General features: G+C 37.9%; 1 protein-coding gene across 1 annotated transcript in view; it reads left to right on the forward strand.

Moving 5' to 3' along the window:
* AVL9 (AVL9 cell migration associated) overlaps nucleotides 1–25,921 on the forward strand; it is a 44,471-nt gene that overhangs the window by 4,489 nt on the left and 14,061 nt on the right. Inside the window, exons 2-11 of the mRNA XM_058833696.1 lie at nucleotides 10,375–10,495; nucleotides 12,526–12,611; nucleotides 14,822–14,893; nucleotides 15,706–15,795; nucleotides 16,150–16,216; nucleotides 16,850–16,890; nucleotides 18,012–18,050; nucleotides 21,505–21,574; nucleotides 22,163–22,710; nucleotides 25,522–25,656. Coding sequence (XP_058689679.1) covers nucleotides 10,375–10,495; nucleotides 12,526–12,611; nucleotides 14,822–14,893; nucleotides 15,706–15,795; nucleotides 16,150–16,216; nucleotides 16,850–16,890; nucleotides 18,012–18,050; nucleotides 21,505–21,574; nucleotides 22,163–22,710; nucleotides 25,522–25,656 — 1,269 coding nt within the window. The remainder of the gene's footprint in view (nucleotides 1–10,374; nucleotides 10,496–12,525; nucleotides 12,612–14,821; nucleotides 14,894–15,705; nucleotides 15,796–16,149; nucleotides 16,217–16,849; nucleotides 16,891–18,011; nucleotides 18,051–21,504; nucleotides 21,575–22,162; nucleotides 22,711–25,521; nucleotides 25,657–25,921) is intronic.

The raw sequence follows: 25,921 nt of genomic DNA on the forward strand, positions 1-25,921 counted from the left end.
CTCAAACTCTTGCCCATTAATGTAAAACACACAGTTTTGGTGCAGGAGGAGTTCTACACACTTCTCAGGCTCTGTAGGACTCAAAGGCACAAAAGCATTGGGGCACAAAGTGACAATATGGGAAATTGCCACAGAAATAGTCTGATGTGTTTTGGAATATCTGTAGCTGCTCAACTCATTATCTACTGCAGCAGGTTCTGTTGATCTGCTTCAGTGTAGGGTTATAAGACTTCAGGACTATTTGTGCCTTTCTTCTGGAGCAGCTGAAAACAAATTCTTTAGTAGTTTTGAGGAACTGTAGTAGTGAATGACTAGTGATTTCAGAGCAAAAAAGGGGAAAGCTTTATTTCAGAATCATGAAACACTTTCTCTCATTACAAGCGAGTGATAAAGCACCTAATTTGCCTTACAACACTTTAATTTTTGAAAGCATTAACTAGTGTGGAAGATCCTTACCTACCTTATAATAGAAGTCTTTAGCAAAAGTGGAACCTGAACAGACCTTAACTAGAAAATGCAAGTTATGTTGAACACATGGAAAGACCTTTGATATGCAGTGATGGTAGAAGACTGAAAGTCCTGAGGTCCTCCAGTTGTAATCACATGTGCTGTGACCATCACTTGAGCTCTGTTTCCAAGCTTTATTTACATGGAGAAGCAGAGAGATAATAGTCTCTGAGGGTGTAGGAAGGCTTAAAATATCACAAGTACTCTAGAAATAATTCAGTTTGAAGTCAGAGTTAAAATGAGAACTGATGTAAAGGAGAGGACGGAAACATTTCAGCAAAGCTGGGAAAACTTGTGGGTAGGAGAGCTAGGCACAAGTCCCTGTAAACTCCCTGGCTGGTTGCTGAGGAAGTACTTGGTTCTTTTGCAGCTGCAGTGCCTGACCTGCCACAACAACCCCTACCTTCTCCTGATGCTGCAAGGCTTCTAGGCTAATCACATCTGGGTGAACTCAGGCCCTGTGTCACCACCAGTGAGGCTACACAGAATCTTACTTCATTTGGGGCAAGGCCCAGCTTTTCTGCACTCGGTGTCCTGAGCAGTTGTGCGCATCACTGCTGACCTTGTGCACCAGGTGACCATTGTCTCATGTATCCTCTTAAGAGCTTAAAATTATTCCACTTTACTCTTGGCTCTCTTTAACATAAGCATTTCTTACTATGTTGTGGAAAAAAATTAAATTGTGAGTGGTGGGGAAGGTGAGGAAGTGCCATGTGTGCCCTGGAATGCTCGTGCTGCTGATCAATTTTGTTTGCCTGGGATCTTTGATCTGTGAAATAACGGCAGTGTATCTTGACCCACTTCTCTGTACTTCTGTGGAAGATGACATTTCCAACTCCCACAGACATGGGAATGGATTGCTGTAAATACCAAAAGGCATATTTCCATGGAATCCTAAAATTTGCTGTAAGGATCTTCAAGGTACTTGAACTTTATAATGTAAAGGTGATGCCTGCTTTCTCCAAAGTAGTGTCCGAGTGCTTGTCTGTGTGAGATTCTTTTTGTGTGGACTGTGCCTGAAGACTGATCCCCCTGTCTTGCCTGACCAGAGGCTTTCTTCCTGGAATGCAAAGGAAACCTAAGGTCAGGAATGACACAGCTGATACTCAGTTTAAAAGAAGAGCCTGAATATAATCCTTGAGAGGGAAGAATGCCCTTTAATTTTTCCTGAATTATGTATGTGATCTTCATCATTTGAGAACTTTGAATACTTGAGCTCTGGAAGATGGTGCTTGTTGTGATCTGCAGAAATTGGCACCTGACATGGCCTGAGCAATCTGTGCATGTGGCCTTTTTCACTGGTGCCTAGGAAATAGGTGTCTTTAAGCAGGAATGTTAGCATCTTAGGCTTGACTTTGCCAGAATTAGGAGATGTCTAAGGAACGAGCAAGGTCAGTCTGCACTTTTTATCAACTCTTGCAAAGTGCTTGCGTTTCCACATCTGCTGCACTCTTGACTGTAACACATTTTTTCAAGAGGGAAGTATTGAAGTTGTTCTCTTCCATAGATTCCATGGGTGGGAAGTTTCAGGAGAACACTTTCCAGCCTTAGTCCCTGTTTTGTTTGCTGCCTTTCTTCTAAGGCTGATTATTGGAGAATTATTTTTTTCCCTTCTTGATCTTTGTTGCTCCAGTAGTTGCTGTGATTCTCTTAGATGTGCTTGATGCTCTTAAACATGGAAGTGAAGTGTATGCTTTGGTGTCTTTAAATTCCTCATGTCTTTGTTTTGGGGGAGCACAGTAGGCAGGTATTATGCAATAGGTAATCTTGTCTAGTGATTAAACAAGTTCTTGTTAATGGAGCAACAGGAACAAAAATAAGTTGAAAAGGAACTAGGCTGGAATCATGCTGAAGTGCCTTGTTCCTATTTCTATTGATGATAACCTGTAAACATTAGCACAATTTCTTTGGTTTTGTTCCCTGCTTTAATTATATTAAAACACTTTAAAGGACCATTATGAGCATGAAATCGTCTAATAAAGTTAATCATAGCATACATCAAGTATCAAAGATTAGTCTTTTGTCTAAAATATGTGGATTTTATGCTCAACAGTTTGGAACTTTCAAAGAGGCTTTTAGCTTTTATTTGTAAGGCTAGTCTGATTGGCATGGGGTGCTAATAATTTTAAATACACAATTAATTATTGAGTACACATGTGCTTCTGTAAACAATACTGCAGATTTTGATCTCTTGTGTAGAGTTAATGGTGAGTTCAATTTTTTACATATCTGTTTAATCCACTTGCATAGTACTTAGTGTTCAATGTTCAAGAAAACTTCAGGGTGTGGTTGACTTGTTTGTTTCTTTATTTTATTTATGTTTCTTTATTGTTTCTTTGTTTAGTTTTGTCAGAGAACCCTGTACTTTGATAATCTTGCAGTCACTTCTGTGAAGTGCTGCCTGGGAAGTGAAGTATCCATACTAAAGGAAGGATTCCATACTGGTTATTTTTTCCATAGTTGTCCTGATATGCAAGTTCAGAGAAGATTCCTAAATACCCATTTGCAGTTATGTAATGCTTCCCATACTCATCATACTTAACTTTCATCTTATGATTTGTCTGTTCTTTTTATATGTCATAACATCTGAGTAGTTATTTAAATATTCTGTGCCAGGAATCTCAGCCTTTCTCTTGAATAAATGAATGAGTGCTAAGTCAATAAAACATGTATTTCTGTACTTCTGCTGCATCTTTCATTTACTTGTTTCAGAGTGTTTTCAAATAGTGACTTGGGCTCTTGGCACTTGAGGTGGCAATGTAATTTATCTACATGTAGAATAGAAGGAGGTTCACAGCTGTAAAATCACTGAACAGAGGCCACTCTAGAAGGAGTAAATTTGAACTTGCAAGGCTCAACTTTGTGTTTCCTGTCCTAGTATCACCTGACCTGCTGATCTGTGCCTGATTTTGGTAATCCATCTCACATCTTGAATGATGTGCTGAGTTAATACACCTAGGTAGCATGCTGTTTCTAGAAGCAAAGAAAGTTGTGTGTGCAAGATGTGAAGCAAGCTCCTTGCTGCCCCAGCATGTTGGGGGGCAGGACATGGGGCTGGCTCCCTGCTTCCTTGGGCTCACCAAGAGCAGAGTGTGTTCTGTGCTTCATTATGTCACTGTGTTTGTGCACCTTCTCAGCCTCATACGTGGTAGCGAACCAGATTTGTTGGCTCTCAGGAGTAATTCTGATGTTGAAACTTGTGAGGAAGGAGCAAATTTACTAAGAACAATTCTGGGCCCATCAGATGTCCTGTGACAAAGAGCCTGAATGCTAAAACCAAATGATGGCTCGCTTGGACTGCATTGGCTCAGCAGCAGATGCTGGGTGAATGACACACAATGGCTATTTCTAAACCGATGAGCAAAAGCGCTTAGGAGAGTGCCTGCTGTCCTGGTCCTCCCATTTCCCACGGGAAGGTGGATTTAGTGTATCATTTGTCAACTTGTTGCCAGCTCCTTGCTGTTGGTAACCAGGCTGTGGAGTGGAGCTGAGAAAGGCTGTGTGTCTGAGTCTCATGTGTGAGGTCTGGGTGCTGTCCCTGGAGAGGGGAAATGCCACAGTCCTTGTGGCTGAGTGTGCTCATTACGAGCCCATGTGAGGGTGAATTGGCTGCTGCTGACCCCAGTCTCCACTGGCTGCTGTGTTGGACAGATATCTCTGTTAGGGGTAGAGATTGGGCCCTAATAAATAAACCCCTGCTTATTTTATCAGGGGAGCTGCTCTCTCTTGCTAGAGTTCATCTATGAATTCTTGCTTTCTGTAATGGTACAAGTCTTGTCATGATAGCATGAAATTCCCTAGCAAGTCCCCTTGGCTGGAATGGTTGCAATAGTATTAAGTTCCTTTTGTGGGAGGAGTGTGGGGTTTTTTTTTGTTGTTTCTCTCATCTTTCTTTGAAGAGACTAATAAGAGCCAAACTACCAGAGCACAGTATTTATGCAGGGCTTGAATTACTATTAAAATAAACTGTTAAATAATTGGAAAGAGTGTCTAGAATGCATGCTAGCATGACATTGGGAGTAAATGTTTTGGTGATTCAGGTTTTTTTATCTTTTAAGGGCCTCAGTAAGAGTCAGAACTTTGCTAACCTAGTCAGAGTTTCTGAGGCAAACTTAAATGGTGATATTGTGCCTACAAATGGTGCCTTAGAACTTGTGCAAGTGGCCACTGTGGCTTTAGCAATATGGAAATGTGAGGAAGTACCAGTTTCAGGAGCTGAAAAGATGGAAACAACTGTGCCCTGCCTCCTTGTAATACAGGGATTTATTTTGCTGGTGCTATTTTTGCATATAGTGTATTTTAAAATATATTTCTATAAGTATGTATTATATGTATTCTTCATATATATTTTTGTATGCATATATACATGTATTTTACATAGTTGTTACAAATATTCATATAAATGTATAACATATATTTAAAACTGCTGTTAGAGGTCATTATATTACTGCATAGGCACTATTGTTATGTGCATGGGCTCTTCAGCTTGCAGATCTTGGTCTGCTGTGTAAGAAAGGGGAAAGTTTGTAATTTAAATTCAATTGTTATTTAAATAATAAATTGTTCTTAAACTGCTGAAAGACAATGCTCTTAGATTTTCATTTGGCTGTATGCTGCAGTTGTTATGGTGATTCAGATAAGATCATTGGTGTGCTGGTCTTCGCTGGGTCTGGCTATGCAAGGACTAATATATTGAGAAAACTGATTTTAGAAATCCCTGCTTCAAGTGAAGAACAAATACTGACTTATTTATAAAGTGGTATCAAATTTTAGGTGTAATTTTAATCTGTTGGGTTTTTTTGATTACTGCTGCTTGGAGTTATACTCTATTTAGCATACTTCTGCCTTTCTTTTTTAGAGGAAGGGTTGGTATCCTTGAAATTAAATGTGTTGTAATGATTTATGAAAATATTTTCTAAATAGAAATGTAATTACTAGGTTTGGCTGATCTCCTTTTCTTCATTTCAAGCAATTATCCTATGTGTTTGTTGCAGTCAAAACAATGGGAGAAATCAAAGCAATTGTTTAGAGTATGAAATGGGTTTGCTTCCTGTAAATTAGATTCTGTAACTTACTGAAAGCATCCTGGGTCTTTAACATATTACTGTCATTCTAAAGATTTCAGATTTTTTTGAGATTAAATAATCTCTCCATTGTACCAATGCAAAACTTTATTTGGGTCAAGATGTTTTTTCACAACTTATCTGAAGAGAAATCTTCCAAAATACCTGTTATACTGGAGAGGAGAGCTTATATTGTGACTGTAATTCAAATGTGATAGTAGATGAAGTGGGCAGGATGGGAAGGTTATACTGACTTGCCAGCACATTTTACATTATCTCTGTTTTGTGCTCACTGAGGATTTTACTTTGATTAACAATTAAACACTTTTCACAGATAAGGAAAACAACCTTACCTGAGTGTAAAATTAGTGCCAACTGCCTGTCAAATGTTTGAGCAATAATTTAGCTGGACATGCACATGTATTTGGAAATTCTTATTTTATCAGTGTCCTTTTTTAACCTCTTTTCTGATTGTGTGCTTGCAATTTAGTAGAAGACACTATTAATATGTTTTTCTTAAAGAACTATAATTTAATTCCTAGATGTAGGAACTGAAATGCATTTTTCCTTGCCTGTTTTCATGTTTTCTTATGGTGACTTAATGAATGTATAGCAAATTTATTCTGGCTAGGAAGTGCCTCAAAAGACAAGGAACAGAACCAGATTGCCTGGATATTTTTTTTTCCCACTAGAATTGTGTGTTGGTGCTTTGCATCCAAACTGTTAGATTAAATACAAACTGCATATTAAAGTTAGTGCTGCAGAATTCCAGAAAAATAAAAAATGTTAGTTCCAGAAATTCAGTTGTACTTCCATTTAAGGAGTTCTTAAAAAACAGATTTTGTTTTAACTTAATAATTCCCAAGAGTTGAAGTGTTTTGTGTAGTGAAGAGCACAGTTATTTATTTCTCCCCTAAGCCTCAAGACAATCAATATTCTGTATTGTTTTTAGTTCTGAAATCCATCAGGACCTATCTACTTACAGAACATGACAGTTTGCACAGGCAAGAAAACATTGCCATCAAAACCCCTTGACAGGCATGAGCAATATTTCCAGCTGGGATGAAGATCCCTGACACTTGGAAGAGTAAGAAATGCATGGAGATACTAGTTCATGTTTTATGTAGTTTATTTTGAAGTCTCTCAGGAGTTCAGCTTTGAATTTGAATTTCATTTTGTTGAGGACTCTTCTTTAATTCAACTGAGGAGACAAAAAGTTGTAAAATTTTATCTGGCAGTCAGTTCTAAAAGCTTGTGTCTATAGCTTTATTCCTGTTGACTGCTGGGCTTTATGAAAAGATCTTATTTCTCATATTTGCAGGCATTTTTGTAGTGATACATATATTAATGACATACAGGGACATTTAAGTGTATGTTTATGCATGCACATGCATATATGGATGGATTTACATAACAAGCTGTTATATTTAAATAAAAAATGAGCTCCTCTTTCTTCATTCTGTGAAGAGGGTGAAAAAGAGGTATGAGACAGGTCTCTTCAGTGGTCTCATCTCTTCCCCTTTTAATAGTTTGTCTTGGGTTTAAGGTGGAAAACGATAAGAGAATAACTTTTTAAGTTGCCTTGCCTAGGAGCACTGCTCTGTAGTTTGCACATGCAGGCTGGGAAAGCTTTTTACTGAGTTGTTTGGAAACTCTGATAGAACTGAAATTCTATTTACCCCATTATTACCACCTTTATACATGTGCACTGCCCATTTCATAATTTTCAAAAACTGTGAGGTTTTAGACATTTTTTTTCAAGGCTGCTTAATATTCTTATAATACTTTGTTTTTGAAATAATGGTTTCTTTCCGTACAAAGGATTCCTAACTGCAGTTGATGCAAGTCTGCCAACTGAGCTGGAGAAGTCAAGCAGAGCACCTAGAGGATGGGGAGCAGTAAGTCAGTCAACTGCAAGTTAGACTTAGAGCTGACTCTCTTCAGAGATTGTCAAAAGAAACAGATCAGATGAATCCCCCTCTGCAGGTGTCTGCTGTTTCCTCCTCAGAGGGAGGATTCCTTCTTCTGCTCCAGCTTGGGGACCCTCCCCCAACAGACTGCTCCATGAACTTCTCCAATGTGAGTTCTTCCCAGAGGCTGCAGTTCTTCATGAACTGTTCCAGTCTGGGTCTCTTCCACAGAGTGCAGTCCTTCAGGACCAGATTCTGGTGTGCTACCACAACCCTGCTGGGCACTGACCAGCCCTGGGTCTCTGCTTGGCTCTGTCAGACATGGAGGAAGCTTCTGGCAGCCTCTTGGAGAAGGCATCCTGTAACCTCCTGTAACTATGAGGAATCCATAGTGTCTCTTGAATAAAATATGCCACTAAGAAAAAAAGAATAGTGTCTGACTTCTAAATGAGAGACGAACACTCTCATTAGCATCCATACAGGGAGCAGAAAAACTGTCTGCCATTGAGTACACACATACATCCTGAGAATTCCCTGCTATCTTTTTCAAGTCACAGATGAGAAAAGTAAAATGGTAGATAAGAAAATTAAAATGGGAGAAACTTCATATAAATGTCTGCAGTATCATACCCTTTGCTAATGTTCAGATTCAAACTGGCTGGCTGAAAACACTGTTTACAGAATTATTACTAGAATCTTGCAGGAGTAACTTTAGCAATAAATATAGCACAGTTACTAAGCTTGAAACATCGATAGTCAAGAAGCTTCTACACTTAAGTCCTGACTTGGGTATTTTACTTCACTGCATGGCCGACAGAGAGGGATTCAGACTCACCCTCTGGAGGAGCTTCTTTCTAACAAATACAGAAAAAACCCTGAGTTCTTTAGATTCTAGCAAATACCTTCAACTCATCATTCCTGACAGGGAAATACTGTAAGTAAGGATTTGAGACATCATTGCTTCCAAGCACCTTCAGAATTACCAATGTATTTTGCACTCTAGCCAAATAATGAATTAAGAGACAAATTCAAAGGAAAGAGGGGCAAGATGAGTCAAGCTACACGAAAAACATGTATTCACTACAGCAGCCTCCTTTTTCAAGTCCAGAATAAAGCAGAGAAATCTGGCTCCTGTGTTCTTTTCACAGTGTGAAATTTGCTGAAGAACTACTTTGTTCTAGCTCACAACACCTCAGCTGCTATCAGATAATCCCAGCAACAGGGATTTCTGCAGGCTCTGTCAGTTCCAAATTCAATAAACTGTACAGGCATTAATGACACTGATGACAATCTTGTTTTCTATTCGTCATCTTCTTTCAAATACCAGTTTTAATACAAATTTCTATATGCATGTGAACAGAGACAAATTGATGAATGGTCCACAAACCATTCCTGTCCCCCTGTGCTGTGGGGGAGGAGGTAGAGAATCAGGAATAAATTTAAGTTCAGGAAGGAATTAACGCATCTCAGGGTGGGGAGAAGGTGTTTTCAAGATTTAGGTTTACTTCTTATTATCTTACTCTGTTTTATTAGTAAAAAGTTAATTTCCCCAAGCCAAGTCTGTTTTGCCCATGACAGTGACTGGTGAGTGATCCCTCCCTGCCCTTATCTCAACCCATGAGCCTTTCATTATATTTTCCCTGCCTTACCCAGGAGAGGAGGGAAGTGATAGAGCAGCCTTGGTTGGCTCCTGGTGTCCAGCCAGGGTCAACCCACCGTAACAAGGACTAAAAAAACTTGGAATTGATACAAGTAGCAAGGATGATTTCTCATGGTGCTTTCTTGTCCTTTGTGCCTTTTTCTCAAGTTGGCAACAGTTGTAGACAGTGACATCGTGTGTTAAGGTGAAGAATTTCACTTTTCCTTGGTACTTTCATCTTTCACAGTTTTTTTTCAATTGATGTTGTTGTTATTATTCTTTTAATTTTGTTTCATTATCCATTAAATGGTAAGATTATTTATATGCTTGCTTTGTCATGCTTTTTATTTTCCATGTGTGCATTCATTTTACAGCTCACTAGTTATGCTCACTAACTAAATATCCTTGGAGAGAAGTTGCAGTATCAATAAACAGTTTCTTTTACTGAGAAATCTGTGGTTAGATTTTGTTCACTGAATTAAAAAATGCCATCTGGAAAAGAGTTGGTTGAAGTGGCTGGAAACCCAGAGGGGTCTCCATATGAAAAGAAGATTGCATTGTAAAGATGCTGATTGTGGGGATCTGTGGTAGATGTGTAGTGCAAGAAATGGAGAAGTTGTCCCTGTTTCTATGAGAAAGAGGTAAATAGCAATTAAATGAAAGGCAAAATGGAAAAGTAGGATTTCTTTTCTAGGTGAAAGGAAAAGGAGATACTTTTGGCCACTGTGTAGAACGTGTTGCAGTCAAGGAAATAAAAATACATAAACCAGCGTTTTGTTGTTAGTATAGTTTTTGAGATGATTTAAAGTCTTGCAGGGTAAAAGAGAGGCCTGCAAGTTTTAGCATTACCTAGTCATGAGCACTTGAATGGCTTGGAAGTCAAATCTGCTTTCAAGATATCTGTGCCCTAGCAATGACCCCTGCTGATGTTGCAGATGTGGCAATGTGCTGCTGGCTCTGTGCACACAGGGAGGAAGATATTCAGCTCTTGGGTGCTGTTTTCTGCTTGAAGATATTTTTCATTCCTCTTGAGGAAAAGGAATTAGGCTCTAGAAGCCAAATTTGCCCAGGGCCTGTCAGTTAAACCACATAAGTCAGTCTGTGTGTGCCTTGAAGGAAGAGACAAGGAATGCTTGTTGGGAGAAAACCACTTTTTTCCCATAATATTGCTAGGCTGAATCATAGAGACCTGCTTGTATGGTAGCTGTAACGTATTCTCTCTTTTTGCCCCCTTTGTTTTCATTTGTTTCTTTAGGTTGAATTTTCCTATCCTCCCCTAAAACCCGGAGAAGGACATGACAGCCACAGTTTACCAGAGGAATGGAAGTACCTGCCATTTCTTGCCTTACCGGATGGCGCTCACAACTATCAGGAAGGTGAGAAATAAAAAAGTTGTGTGTACTTCTACTGCAGCCTAAAGAAAAGACCTGATATCTGAACAGCTGACCAATGATTCTTTTTACTATTGGACTTCCTGCACTTTTAGTTTAAATTGCAAAATACATTGGCAATTATATGTTCCTTTAGGTGAAAGTAAAGTTGTGCCTCCTACATCCAGAATTCAGATGTCAGTAAAAACTTCAGGGTTACATAACAATTTTGCACAGTTCTAGCACAAAGCAAGGCTACTGGCTTTCTCAATAGTTCTTTGAAAGGTGAATAAATTCTCCACTAATTTAGAGATTCTTAAAATGACCTACAAGTTACAGAAAGCCGTGCCAGTATAATGGCGTGAGCTTTAAAAGGGTATTTGTTGGCAGAATAAAAATAGAAATAACAATTTGCCATATAGTCATCAACAAGTTTGTGGCACTTTATTTTTTTAGTATTGTATTTATTCCTTTATTGGCGGTTCTATTCATCCATGAAATTTATATTTGTGTCCAGTTGTTTCATCTTTTTTTTTCTGCAGAGCAGACAACAAGGAAGTCACTTTAAAAAGCAAAATCACAGAAATCCTTCAATACTACTTTTAATTTGTTTTGCTTTTTAACTTGATATACTTAGCTTCCTTATTGTTCAGCTTTTGGAGAGCTCATTTGGAAATAAAGGAAGTTTATCAAAATAATCTTTCTCCTAGCAGCAATAAGAGTATCTCTGACTGCTCTGGGTCACGATTTTTGCTGAATTTCTGCATTGTTAAATACATTGAAAGAAGTAGGCTGAGTTCAAAGCTAGGAAATTCACATGCAGCTTCATTTGCCTGCTCTCTGTTATCTCAGTACCATTCCAGTTAATACTCAACTTTGAGCATTTTTTTTTGCTGTACTAGAAGAATATAAGTGTTTATTTTTTGGTAAGAAAAAAAGAAGGGGTTGGCAGCAAGGGGTAAATATATATCCTTGTGTTTTGTAGGCAAGAATACACTTTAACTTGAACCATGCAAATAGATTTTCTGATAATAATTGTATTTCATTTACTGTAACTATTAGGTATCTGTTTTTTGAGTTTTAAACTAATTCCCATGGATAGTTGCATTTGTGCAAAGAGGATGACTTGGTACAGGAAATCATTTTACAGGCCTTCTAAAACTCTAGGTGATTTCCACAATATAAACTTGATCAAGGTAGTAAGCTTTGTTATAAAAAGTCCCACTCTCTGTTGGCCATAGTGCATATGGGATTATCTCTTCTGTCCATTTTCTTACTATGAAGCAAACAAAAAATTAACAGTTTGCTTCAGAAAAGATTTCACTCATGTTTTGACAGGAGGGGACAAGTGGTTTTCTTTGCTTAGGATTTAGCAACTTTTTTCCAGTAGCAACAGGTGTGTGTATATATGTATATCTCAAACCATAAAAGTCTTTCTCTTGTTATATTTTATAACTGCTTTTCTTTTTCATTTTGCACTTGCTCAGACACAGTAATTATTTTCTGTAAGACTAGGTTTCACAAATTCTTTTTGGTAGTATAGTGCTGCTGGTGGTGCAGATATCTACCTTGGCAGTGGTAGGAGCTACTCTATCCCTTCAACTGTGTGTATTCTCCTTGTTGTTTTAGGTTTCTTTCCTATCTTGATTGTGTTTGCCTTCTTAATGGCATCACACTCCAAATTGTACTCAATAGTGCCTTTGTCCTGAATTGGGAAGGCACCGTACCTGTAGGTTTCAGTGGTGCTTCTCTGCTGTCAGTAGCTGCTTCTGAAGAGCAATGTTGGCTTGGTCTGGCTAAACATGAAGCTGTCCTGTACACCTGGAGATTCTTCCACAAATTATTTTGAAATCTGAAAACTAATTTGGGTCCAGACATAACCTCGTTAGTGACTTGTACCTTTTTCTTTCTTTTTTTTTATTTTAGAAAATAAGTGTATGCCAGTACTTTCTGCATTAAACCTCTAAGGGATACTGAAAATAAATATACCGAATTCTTGTGAGTGAATTACAAAATAGTCTTGTCTTTTCTTCTAGATACCGTGTTTTTCCATCTGCCTCCAAGATGCGGGGATCGAACCACAGTGTATGGCGTCTCCTGCTATCGGCAGATTGAGGCAAAGGTAACTTTCCAAGTTGTGAATTAATTATATTAATGAATAATAGGCTTGATGCATTAACAAACCTAAAATTCAGTGGCTTGCATTACACCAACAGGCAAAAATTGCATGATTGTCTTACACTGAAAGTCTGTGATAATGCTCACAGTATTTAGCTCCAGAACTTGAAAAGTATGCTTTCCCATAGATCAGCAGGTGTATTGTGATCTTTTAAAATGTTCAACGCAATTCAAAAATACATTTTGTTTCTTGAGAGCCCATCTGGCCATCAGCACCAAGGAGCAAAACTCAATTGACAGTCTGTCAGGCGGCAAAGCTAAATTTCCAGACAGTTGGCCTTTTGGGTGGAAAAAGTTGAAATTTCTCCCCTCAGAGAATTTGAATACTTCCTGGGATCTGACCATGCAATTGTAGGGATCTTTCTCTTCACCTACTTCCTTTGCCAAATGTACTCTTGCAGAGTAGACTTGAATTGTCCCATTTATGGTAGCTGCTTAGTGATACCAACCTTTAGCAGTAAAACTGAAAAATTGAGGAGACCCACAGTATGCACGTGATCACACTGAGGAAATTAAGTACTAGATCTATTCAAATCATCCCAGGTTTTCAAAAATAGTAATGGTAGTATGATCTATGCACTTAGAATTGAGAAGTTATTACAAATTTATTTTAAAATTACTTTTTTTTTCAGTGAATTGCCAAGAATCTGGAATGTCATGTGGGTTTGTTTTAATTTACACCCTCTGAATAAGTGACTTGTTTATGTACTCTGTTTCTGTGTTAATTACATCTTGATTATATTTCAAGTTCCTGTTCTTTGCTCTAGGAGAAATTTTGCACATGCAGTTTTTAATTCAATTTCTTTTGAACTAAATTCCAACTAAATTTGTTTTCATTCACTCATTATTTTTGCACCAGCCATCACTGTATTCTGTGATTTAGAGTCTTGCTGTATTTAACTATGCAATAACTCTAGTTTATTGTGCACTTGATTCCACTTTATGCTTTTTAGTAACCAATTAAGAAGATAAATAGATGTTTAAAATGAACTCTTTGGAACAACTAGAGTAAAACCCAACGTGTTTCATATGACAGCTCTAGCACTCTCTCCATCTGTCCTTTTTGATGTGTGGGCTGCAGTCCATACATTTTCTGTTTTGTACAGTTAAGTGAATCATTTGTGTGTATTCTGCCCTCACCATTTCTAGGTTTGCTGTTAACCAATTTCTAGGTTTGCTGGGACCATTTGTTCTGGCTGAGAGTGTAACTTATTTTGTGGATAAGTTTTTATTTTATGGATGAGTCAAAAAAAGATGCACGAGTATGAAACAAACAATTTCTAGGCAGAGACATTTTAATCTGGTCCATTTTCACAGATGATGTTAGAGAAGAGCAAGTGATGTGTTGTCGTTTCTCTCCTGTACATTCCACTGAGTTAAAATGCCATTTCCTTTTCCAGACTGTTGCCTTTTTCTCACGCTAGTGTCTTTTAAATAGTGTTTTGCCAGTCATCACAGTTGTATTTGGATCTTTGTTGGATACAGTGAGATTAGAATATAGCTCTGACATGTCAGTGTTAAGACGTTTTTTACTAAGTAGAATCATAGAATTGTTATACAATGGTTTGGGTTAGAAGGAACCTTAAAGATCATCTAGTTCCAACTCCCTGCCATGGGCTGGGATGCTACCCACTAGACTAGGTTTCTCAAAGCCCCATCCAGCTTAGCCTTGAAAGCTGCCAGGGATGGGGCACCCACAGACTCATTGCTTTCCTAGCCAGCATTGAAGTGGTTGAATTCCCCCATTAGGATGAGAGCTTGCAAACATGATGCTTCCTGTAGTTGAAGCAAGGCCTTGTCAACAGGCTCCCTGTGATCAGACAGCCTGTAGTAGACCCCAGCCTGGTGTCCTTTGTAGGTGCTGTCCTTGATTTCTACCCACAAACTCTTGACCTGTTTGTGGCTGTTTCTCAGAGGCAGCTCTCCACAATCTAGCCATTCCTTGACATAGGGGATGACACCTGTGCCCCTCTTTCCCAGTCTATCCCTTGTGAAAACATAAGAGCATACTGTTGCATGGTTTGGATATTCCACCATTGAAGATAGCCATTTTTAGGATTTTGCTTAAATAGAGGGCTAGTGGGAACTAAACTTGGGAAAGAATTATTTTTGAAATTGTTTGGGTAAAAACGCTGTAATATTTCTATTTCTTAGGCATTAAAAGTACGGCAAGCAGACATCACCCGAGAAACTGTACAGAAGAGTGTCTGTGTTCTTAGTCAGCTGGTAAGAATTTTTGTTTAACTCCCAAAACATCTTCAGGTAACCTTAACAGTTGTTCTTCCATATTCTTATTCGGAACATTTGGCTTCAAACATCTGTCTTAGCCATTGCAGAGTAACAAAATACTGGAGTAAAATTGAATTGGAAGGAGTGAGCTGCCTTGATTTGTGGTATCTGCTTGTAACTTGAAAAGTGTCTACCTATCGTCATGCATGGATACCTGTTTGCACTTCTGATTCTTCTTAAATGCTACTAACTCAATTTCACGTGGTAGATTCGAGGAGTTTGGCTAGTGTAATCATGGAATGGGTAGGGTTGGAAAGGGTCTTGAAGATCATCTAGCACAGTAGCTGGAGAGAGTGGCTACTACCTTCAACTGTGAGGGAGGTTTTCTGATAGCAGCACATACAGCATATTCTTGTTTTGAAGAGGTATCTTTTATTTCTACCTATTCATCCAAAGCTGCTGGTCACCAGGCAGGGAATACAAATTCTTTTTGCGCTTAAAGATGAAGAAAGAATTGTTATCAGAGCTATTACTATTATGTACAAATTATAAATTTATAATTATTATAAAGCAAGCAACTACTTTTCCAGAAAGGTGTTTAATGAGGAAAAAAAAATCTGATCATTTAAAATGAGCACAGGAGAAAGTTGCTGGGAGTTAGCCAGTTCATGAATGAGGACTGCTCATCCATGAACTCTATGTATAATAAAGTGTCAGTATTGCAAGATAAGCATGGAAGAAGATTAAAGTTCAAAATAAGTGACTAAATAGTTTTATTCACTTGCTTTTGTGTTTGTTTTTCTTCCAAGCCTTTGTATGGGTTACTTCAGGCAAAGCTGCAACTCATCACACATGCATATTTTGAAGAAAAAGACTTCTCACAAATTTCAATTCTAAAGGTAACTTTCCACTAAAATCCACACACAGCAGCTTTCAGTGTATGGCCACAAACTTTACTATCTTAATTTAGTGCTCAAATATTCCTTTTGCATAAGTCATTCAGTTGTTCAGCTCCTGTAACACTTTAACATGAATTAAATACACTACTCTAATCTGAGAGAGAGCCAACTTTCTAATTTGTTATGAGATACCAGTGTGGTTGGTAGTCTCTATCTCTGTTGATTCTGTTTCCTTCTGGAATAAGCCATTGAAATCCTTGAATAAGTGAATTTAATTTATTCTGGATTTTGTGTGACTGTGTGCCATTAACACCTTCTGGGTTTTTTTTTTTGCCTTTGTTCTAACTTTTGTAGGAACTTTATGATCATATGAATAGTTCCTTGGGCAATACCTCTTTAGAAGGGTCACAAGTTTATCTTGGTAAGTGACTTGTTTTGTACCAGGCAGTAGAGATGATGTTACACGAAACAACACATGCCTCTCCTGAGTTAATTTGTTTATGTGCATTAACAGATTAAGCACCAGAGGTCTGCATTTCTTTATTAATGGATTTAAATAAATGGAAAATGTAGTGTTCCTTTCATAATAGGAGTTAGTTTCAGGTTGAAAGCTGTATTACTCCTTGACCTAAAAGTCTGGCTAGCAGCTGTTCATCTGCTTTGGTAAACAATACCTTCTTAATTTTTAGATTGAGCACGCCACACCATCAAATTGTTTAAGCTTGCATCTATCTGTTATTTAGTATATCTCACCACTCAGTTCTGACCCTGTGTTTTCTGAATGCACAGTGTAGTATTTACCTCAGTGTTTCCTTAATGCTGCGTGGCAGCCAACAGCACAACTATTCATGTTATTATTGTCTTTATTGTCGATGAATTCTTGCTCCTGCTGGGGGGTGTGGGGTGGGAAATTAGGTCAATTCTGCTGTTAAAATAACCAGGTTTACACAGAATCCATAATGAATTCCCTCACACTGAAAAATGGTACAAGAAGTAAATTAGTATCCCTATCAGCTGTTGAACTGTAATAATTGCTTTCTTTTTGGTGCCTCAGGTCTGTCTCCTCGGGATCTTGTTCTCCATTTTAGACACAAGGTAGGCATTCTCTACTAGAAATAAAAAGGACTGCACTGTTTTGGGGAGTAAAATGGTTTGCGAGGAACAGAATATTTAGAGGTACCTGAGCTTGGGAGTAAGAAGACTGTTTCCTAAGGACTGCTGCTTACAGCCTCCTGAATTTTCCCTCCCATTCTACCTGCTTAACTTCAGTGAAAGCACATCCCAAACTAAGGAGTTTTTTTAGTCTTGAGGGATTCCTGGAGATTTCTAGGTTTGAGTGACATTTTTTAGTCCTGTCCCGAAGTGCAAATGCTATCTCATTTGTGATCTTGTTTCTATTCCCTGTTTCTCGTTTGATGAATGTGATAAAAAACTACTTCTAAAGTCTGTACAGACACAACTTGGAGCATTTTCCCTGTGTTTTGTAAATTCAGTAGCTTCTGCCATCATAGCACCTGAGGAGACTTGGACCTCTTCTTCTTTTTCCTAATTTCTGTTCAAATTGAATGTATATCCTATAGCTAAAGTACAAATAGCATTTTGAATCTCTTACTAAATGAGATGCATCAAGGAAACAGCTCTGAGAATCTGAATTTCATGGTGCACCTGCTTAGTAGATTTTTGGGGTACAACTCATTTTTGTTTGACTTCAGATGTCTGCCAATCATTACCCAGAAGCATCTGTGTTTTTCCTCGAGTGTAGAGAGTCTGGACAGCCACTTCTGATCTAGATGCCTAATCTGTAGATAACCTAAAATTGGGTGAGGTGGATACTATTCCTGGTATTTTGCGGGATTTTTTTTTCAGTAATTCTGTGTAGAAAATCTTATATTTATGCAGTTTATTGTTTTTCAAAATTTTGGACTTGCACAACATGTTCTTTCTGCTAAACTGTGTATGATTCAAATTACACAGTTCTTGTTTATTGAAGTTTTGGTTGTTTTTTGTTTTTTTTTCATCTCATGCTATTTCTGAATGGATGCTCAGGTGGAGAAAGGGTGTTGGAACATTTGTTTTCACTGGTCAAATGCCTTTGGGCATTTGATCGTTCTGCAGTGATTAAAACAAAACCTTGAATAAGAGATTATGCTTGCACATTATTTTTGAAAAATGGCAGTGGTTCACTCACTGTATGTTTTCTTTCTACTTTTTTTCAGGTCTTGATCCTTTTTAAATTGATTCTTCTAGAGAAAAAGGTAATTCTTTGTAAGCAGAGGCAGTTTAAATAGAGATGCAGCTGTTAAACATTTTTCATCTATAAAATAGAAGCATCTGAAGTCACATCAACAACCGTGCATCAATATATAAATTGGATTATTAGGCTAAAAGAAACTACTGTGTGTTGACCTATAAATTTGTGTCTACTTCTGTTCTGTCCACACTTTGCTTCTTTAGTTGCTATCCCAGCCAGAGTAGGTAAAATATGATGCAATGTGACCAGAGAAACTTAACCTACTGTAAAATATAGGACAGGGTAAACATCATGCAGATAGGTACCTGTGTGGAGGAACTGATAGGAAATATGGGTAGCTAAAAGGGCAGCTTTACAGCTTTACAGAGATTCAATAAAACTTCTGGTTCAGGCTTTAAATAGACCAAAGGAAAGAAGTGCTAGAAGTGTCCTTCAGACATGAATTCCACCTGCAGGAAACAATGAAGAGAGCTGTATCTGTTAGGTCAGCCTGAACTCAGATTATAAATTGGTAATAACTGCTGAATTCTAGAGCCCGGTGCTTGCTTTGGGCTATCTTACTGCCTCAGAAGCCATGCTATTTTAGTAATTTAAGTGTAATATGCAAAATGTAAAAGCAGATGTGAAATCGAGACATTTGTTTTCTTCTGTGTTCATATTAATGCCCTAGAGCAAGAACTTTGAGTGAAATGACTGTGTATCAGCTGCCAGACATAATTATGCAGGGATTTTATTTTGTTTTTGTTTAAAAATGTTATTTAAAGCTTTGTTTCAGTTTCCCAAATGCTACTTTTTCTTCAGCAGACCTGCTAAAACCCAGCTACTTCAGAGTACTTGGAAGGCATTAGAATTTCCTGTTAGCTGCAGCTGGAAAGCCTGTAGGATTCAATCTATAAGTTATCAAAACAGTTGTGGAGGTGTTTTTTAAGTCTGTATCTGAGACCTAGATATCTTTTATAAGGCAGTAAATATGCTATTCCATTTTAAAATAGATGTATCAGCTTCTCTGAAGCTTTTGCAGTTGTCACTTAATTCCGTAAGTCAGATATACCTTGACTGTTCTCAGTATTTGTTGATGAGAATATACGCTGAAGATGCCTATATTCAAGGCTATGCAAAAGGTACACTTGAGAAAATACAATTATGGCACAGTAGGGGTCACCAGATCAGTTCAGCATTTGGACATATACAAAAAAAATACTTCACTGAGCTACAATTCTTTTCTGAAACTGCTCAAACCACAAGACACAAATGCACAGGAAGAGAGGAGAGGAAGGATTTCCCAAGTGTGTTCACATTATTCAAACATATGAAATTGTTTTCAAAGTATCTGAATGCTTATGGAACAAACCTGCAGGTTCCTTTGTGTCTGTTTTCCCCTAAGCTCTGACAGGAAGACAACACTTGCAATTTCAAAAGAAAGTTTTGGTTTTCAGGCACTGCCTGTTTTCTGGCAAATGTTACAGTTTCAGAATAACTGTGGGAATCTGTATGTTCAAAGACTTTAAATATAATATGCAAGAAGCCACTCGTAATGCCAATTTTCCTTGATCTGAAAAATGCCACAGACTAATTTCCTTTAATCCGTAGCAATTTGATTGATGTTTTTCCACAGGCTAAAAGAATTTCTTTCACCTCTCAGCTGTTATTAGGCTGGAAGACTACTTCCAGATGGTGTTCCTTTCCATTTCTGCTGCCAGGACCACCCAGTTTGCTGATGTAAATGCTGTGGGACATGTAGTGGGGTTGGGAAGGGTAAGGAGCTGTGCATCCTTATAGACAGAAATATGGCAGAGGGACCTGAAGAAACAAATATAGAAAAGTATTTACCTTAAGTGGTATACCCAAACAAAAACCTAGACTGGAACAGATTTCTTTAAAAAAGGTACCTCTTTATAGGCTTAATTATTTCTGTAGGCCGAAAAATAAGCTTGGCTAAGAATGCATGGTGTCTGAGAATCTAAACCTGTGGGAGTATCATAGGCTTTCTGTTGCAGTTCAGTGCTATTATATCATGCATTTTTCATACATACATTATAAAGCAGCATCTTTAAAGTTAGGTATTTTTACTCCTATTGCAGACAACCAAGACTTTCCACAGATGAGCTGCTTGTTCTTCTCATCATGCTTTTTCAGTGGTTGTTGCAATTTGAATTCACCCATCTTGAACAGTTGTTTTTTTTTTTGTAGTATGTTTAGGTTAATATACATAGTTTGTTTTCAGCTGAGGTACCATTAAATATCATTTGGCCTGCATTAAGGCTGTGTAGGTCTTTCTCTTTGCTCCATCAATTCACTAGCTTGTAGACTGGCAAATACTAGTAGGACATGAGCTATTATTCACCATTCTCTTCTAAAGTGTCTGTCTTTCTTAGAGCAGAACTCTCTTATTAAGACTAAGTCCACAAACTTGCACTTTTAATTACATCATATGCCTGTAAAACTGGACTGCAAAGTCATAAAGTTAGATCATTCTGTATTCCTTTGCATTCTTGATTCCTCTTAATGCTCATGTATGTTTTTTTACAGGTATTCTGCTACTTAAGGATATAAAAATGGCATTTTTAAACAAGTTTACTTTTGTGGGGAATTTTTGGGGTTGGATTATTTTGGTTTTGTTTTGTGGGTTTTGGATTTTTTTCCTTTCCCCCCCTTTTTCCCCAAGGACCTATTTTGAAGAAATTCCAGTAATAATATTCAGTCTGGCTTCTGTTTCTCTTTCATTGCTAGCCTTTGACACCCCCTTTTGAATTCCTGACTAATTTACTAATTCCAGTGTCTCTGATTTAATTAAGGAGATTGTTTTCCCATGTTATGCTTTAAGTGCTTTACCAAAGTTAATATCACTCATGTCTTCTGTTTCCAAAAAATCTTTTTTGTTATATATGAATATTACTGTAAAAAATGCATGCAGCATTTATCCTGTTTTTCATCTATCTACATATCCTTAATGAATCTCTCAAAGAAATGTTTTTGCATAGGTTTGTATCAGTGGTTCTGGAATGGAGATTATTTGGCCTCTTTGATTTATAACAGAGAATTTAATGTGCTACAAATGACCAAGAATTTATGCAGCCTGCCAGGAACAACTTTTTTCTGTCGGTTCTTCAGTAATTGGATCAATTTGGAAAACAACATCTTAAAAAAGAGTAGAAAACTCTGAATAACTGAGAAGTGTGTTACAAACACATGTATATATACATAAATATATAACATGTATTACAAATATTTTATAAGGATTCTGTAGACATATTTAAATACTTACTTTGAACTGTTGTAGGAAGTTTTGTTTATAAGCAGACTTTCTAATATAACATAAAAAGCAGTGCCTTGAATAGTTTGCATGTGTCATTTGTCATGCATAAGTGTAATGTTCTTTTTCTCATTCTCCCCTCTCTAATCCCCCTTTCCTCTCTTGCATTCTCTCTTTCTCCCATTGCCCTCCCTCCTGCCACCAGGTGCTGTTTTATATTTCTCCTGTAAATAGATTGGTGGGAGCTCTGATGACTGTCTTGTCACTCTTTCCTGGTAAGAAGAGAAATTTGAACTTCTTTTTATATGCTTTCTGGTGATAACTGAGATAGGTTCTGCTGTCACTTGGAAATCACCTCATGTGATAAGAAAGTTAAGCTGATATGCTGCCTGAAAAATGTGTGACTTGTGTTCATGTCCATGTACTACGCACACACCTCCTAACACTTACTGCTTGCACTTTACGGGTTATTTCTTGTGCTTAATTGGAGCCACTGGATTTTCTGTATTTCCTGTTGGTAACATAGATGGGCCCCCTGAGTAACACATTCCTGTTGAGTTCCTTAAAACCCCAAAATACCAGCTTTTCCTTCCACATGTGCTCTTAAAACAAAAAAAACCCCAAACATAACCCCTAACCGTGCTAATCGTTAGCTTCTAACCAGTCTTCTTAAAGCAAAATGTTAGGGCAGATTCTTTAGGAGAGAGAGTGTAGGGTTTTGGATTTTTTAACACACTGCTGCCTCCTCAGAGTAGTGTTTTAAAATACATTATTCCCTCTATGTACACAAGAGCACTTTTTTTTTTTCCCACAAAAGTCACTTACATTTCAGTTGAGATATTTGTGTGTGCTGTTCTTTCCAGGTATGATTGAACATGGTCTTAGTGACTGCTCACAGTACAGACCAAGAAAGAGCATATCAGAGGATGCTGGCTTGCAGGAAAATACACCACGGTTAGATGACTATGTTTCTGTGTCTGCTGCTGATGCTTCAAATGCAAACTTGGGAATGGGAAAGGAAGACAGGAAGATGGCAGGAAATAATTCACTGGAAGGTCAAAAAGCAAACGTGCCTTTCTCCCAGCCTGAGAAGACTTGCAATGGAGCTCAGTCCTCCAATGGTACCGTGCAGCGCTTGAAAGTTCCTTCCCGTGCTTCTCCAGCATCCTCAGAAAGTGACTGGGAGACCCTAGATCCCAGCATTTTGGAGGAGTCTAATTTGAAAGAAGGAGAACGTGAGAATCCAGCATCAGAACAGGTGGAAAATCTTCAGAGCAAAAGCATGAGCTCCGAAGGCCTTCCCATCACTGTGCAGCCCCAGGCAAACACAGGGCACACGGTGCTTGTTCAAGGACTGGTGTCTGGGTTGGAAGAGGACCAGTATGGGATGCCACTAGCTATTTTTACGAAGGTATGTTCTTTGTGGTACCTGGTAACTCATAAAGACTTTTTTTTTTCCCAGAAGTGGGTAATAATTTTGGTTACTGAGCTCCAGGTGGACAATAATTACTACAAAACATGTTAGCATGGCCTCTCCTAGGTGGGGGGAAAGGCCTGAGAGGGTTGTGCACGTGCCTATTTGCATTCTACTTTCATACCTATACTTTAATAGAATTTGAAATTTTTTTTGCAATTTTGTATGGTGGTAACCTGTAGCCCCACTGTGGTTAATAAATTGTATGAAGCAGAAACTACAATTTTCTTTTACTCTGAGGAATTGGTGATCTAACCTACACAGGGCAAGATCAGAGTATTTCAGAAGCCTTTAGATACCTTAATCTAAACAAAGACTCTGAAAGCTCTACATTTGCTGACACCTTAGTCTATGTTTTCCTCTTTTAATTTATAGCTATATATGTATTTTTAAATGCATATGTGTATATATGCACAAAATGTGTATATAAATGCGTATATGCAGGCATAAAAAAATATGCCAGATGAAATTACACTCTCCTCTCCATGATAACTCTTTCTGTTTGTGTCTCTCTGTGCATGGTGCTGAGCTGCTGAATTTTAAGCTTGCACTGATACCTAACTGAACTCCAGGTATTCCAGAATCTCTAAGGACTCTGATAGGCATAGTCAGATAACAAGCAGTAGGTCTGGTAAGCAGGGCTGCATAGTAGGGCTCATTTCACATAAAAAACAGGTAAAATGTATCCCTTTTAAAGCTACTGCTATCAATAAAAGAAGTTATATAGTACATGTCATTGTTTTGTTTTTAATGTAATAAATGTTTATATGAATGCTTTCCCATAGTAGAAGATAGAAGATGCAGATTTATTTCCTCAAGCTGCTGATGTTCAAAGTGTTTTTTCTTCCTTTGCAGGGGTTTATTTGCATTTCCTTGCAGAATATTGTATTTTATGATTGTTTTTAAGCTTCTCACTGTAGCTTTCATTGGAAACAGTACCTTGTGTGGGCCCAAGTGAGCAGCTCAAATGTCATTGCCCTGTATTGCTTCATGTCACCATTAGAAATGCTGTTTCAACAAAGATCTGCATTTGATGTTTGTCCTTATGATCTGCTTAGTGTGCACTATAGCCCATAAGTTGTATCTAGTCTAGTTCTTTGAAAATACTAGATGGAAAGCAAGAATAAAATAATTGATAAGGGGACCTCCAAGTGCAAACTTTTGTTTGCTTCTAAGCTCATCAAATGGAAAAGAATGTTAAGGAAGCTGACAGTTTCTGCATGTTTACCTTCTGTTTCACAAAGGCACTTTTCAGTTGAGTTCAGCCAGTGTAATTAAAGCAGAAAAAGCTTTGCATGTCTGAGTTAGCAGAAAAGTCTGATTCAAAGTTACAGTTTTAACTACTTACTGGAAAGTTTACTTCTGATTTAGAGCTGTTAACTCAGGATTGTTTTATGCCATGCCATGGAAAGACTAAAAATCTGACAAATTTGAATGGGAGGAGGTTTTACCAGGTGTCATAATACATTATCCAGGTACACCTGGGTACACCTGGAGCATAAGGGAAATTAGCTTGTGGTACTTGTTTCTTTAGTACCAGTTCTGTAAGATCTAATAGTCATTTCATATGCACTCTTTTAAAAAAGAATTAAATAATTCTTTTATTTATTCAAATAGAAGTTGTACTTACAAATGTGCATTTGTAAACTGACATTTGATACTTCAAATAGTGAAAGATTTCCCAGACTTTGCTACTTTAGTATACAGTAATTAAACCTTCCTTTTCCTGCTTCTTAAGCTGTATTTTTTGAAAACTTTACATTTTAGTGATTTATTTCAAAGCACTGTCGTTCCTTTGACACAGGCTGTTTGTTTTCTGCTGATAAGTGCTTGTCATCTCCAAGGCCATCCCTGTGTCTAATATAACAAAAAGGGAGTAGTTATGCTTCTTTCTTCCATATGTTTCCAATTACCATGTACTGGGTGATAAAGTGTGTGTGCTCTTTGTTTCTGTCCAATGTGCCATTAGCCCTAGTGAATAAATTGCTTTGGGCTTTACACTGTTGAACAGCTGGGATTACATGTTAGGGATATGTTGATCCTATATTTAAAAAGAAATTTACCTACATCTGCCTCTCAGTAATCCCTCAATGTCTAACTCAAAGCCTTTCTTCAGAATGTTTTGGGTTTTTTTTTTAATTGGAGTATAGGATACTAGATTAATTTACAACCCTGAAGCTAAAACCCATGGCTAAAAAGCACACTATGTTGCTTTCTGTTCTGCTCCTTCTTAAAGCAGGGTTGCACAGACTTATCAAAAATTGATTGCTATCTCTGGTGTCTGGAAATCTCCACCCACAAAATGTGGATAGTTGTCTGTAGCTTTCCTGCATTATGTGCCTCACAACTACCAGAAGACATCAGGTGGGCAACTGGAGAGATGAATCCTTATGTCCATGGACTTCTTGTCTCTGAGCTGACACGAGGCCTCATTCTTGCTGCTTATTATTGCTGTCATACTGCTTATTCTGTTGCCTTACAAACACATTTAATTCTTGTCCTTGGCTTTGGAATTCAGTTTCAATCCTGAGACTGAAAGGCAACACAATCTCTTGAAAAATTTAATTCATGTGGAATCCGGTGGCTTCGCTTTGCAAATGTCATGTAGCAAAACAACAGATGACTGTGGCTGAAACTATAATAACCAAGGTTCATTCTGGGTGAAATATCCTGGCTTGTACTAGGAAAACCTTTGAATAGAGGGACTTTTTTTTTTAATTATTTCTCTGAATGTCTCTGTTGTTCCAGGGGTACCTTTGTTTGCCGTACATGGCACTGCAGCAGCATCATCTCCTGTCAGATGTGACAGTCCGCGGCTTTGTTGCGGGAGCTACCAATATCCTGTTCCGTCAGCAGAAACACCTGAGTGATGCAATTGTGGAAGTATGGACCTTGGAATTTGAGCTGGGGGGAAAGCTGGGGGGAGCTGAGGTTCTATTTTAAATGTAGCTTTTCAGTTTCACTTGCATGCCTGAATTTTGAATCCCTTCCATATAAATAAAAATAAATTCTCAACCGCAGAAGATTGTTAAATTTCTATGACTTGAGAGGACAGGATTAGATAAGCTGTGCAAAATTATTGTCCATGTTTTTATATGTATCTAATATTTGAATTCACAAGGGTGCTTGGTAATTTTTTTTGTGTTGG

Source organism: Poecile atricapillus, chromosome 2 (genome assembly GCF_030490865.1).
Source record: "Poecile atricapillus isolate bPoeAtr1 chromosome 2, bPoeAtr1.hap1, whole genome shotgun sequence".
Taxonomy (NCBI): domain Eukaryota; kingdom Metazoa; phylum Chordata; class Aves; order Passeriformes; family Paridae; genus Poecile; species Poecile atricapillus.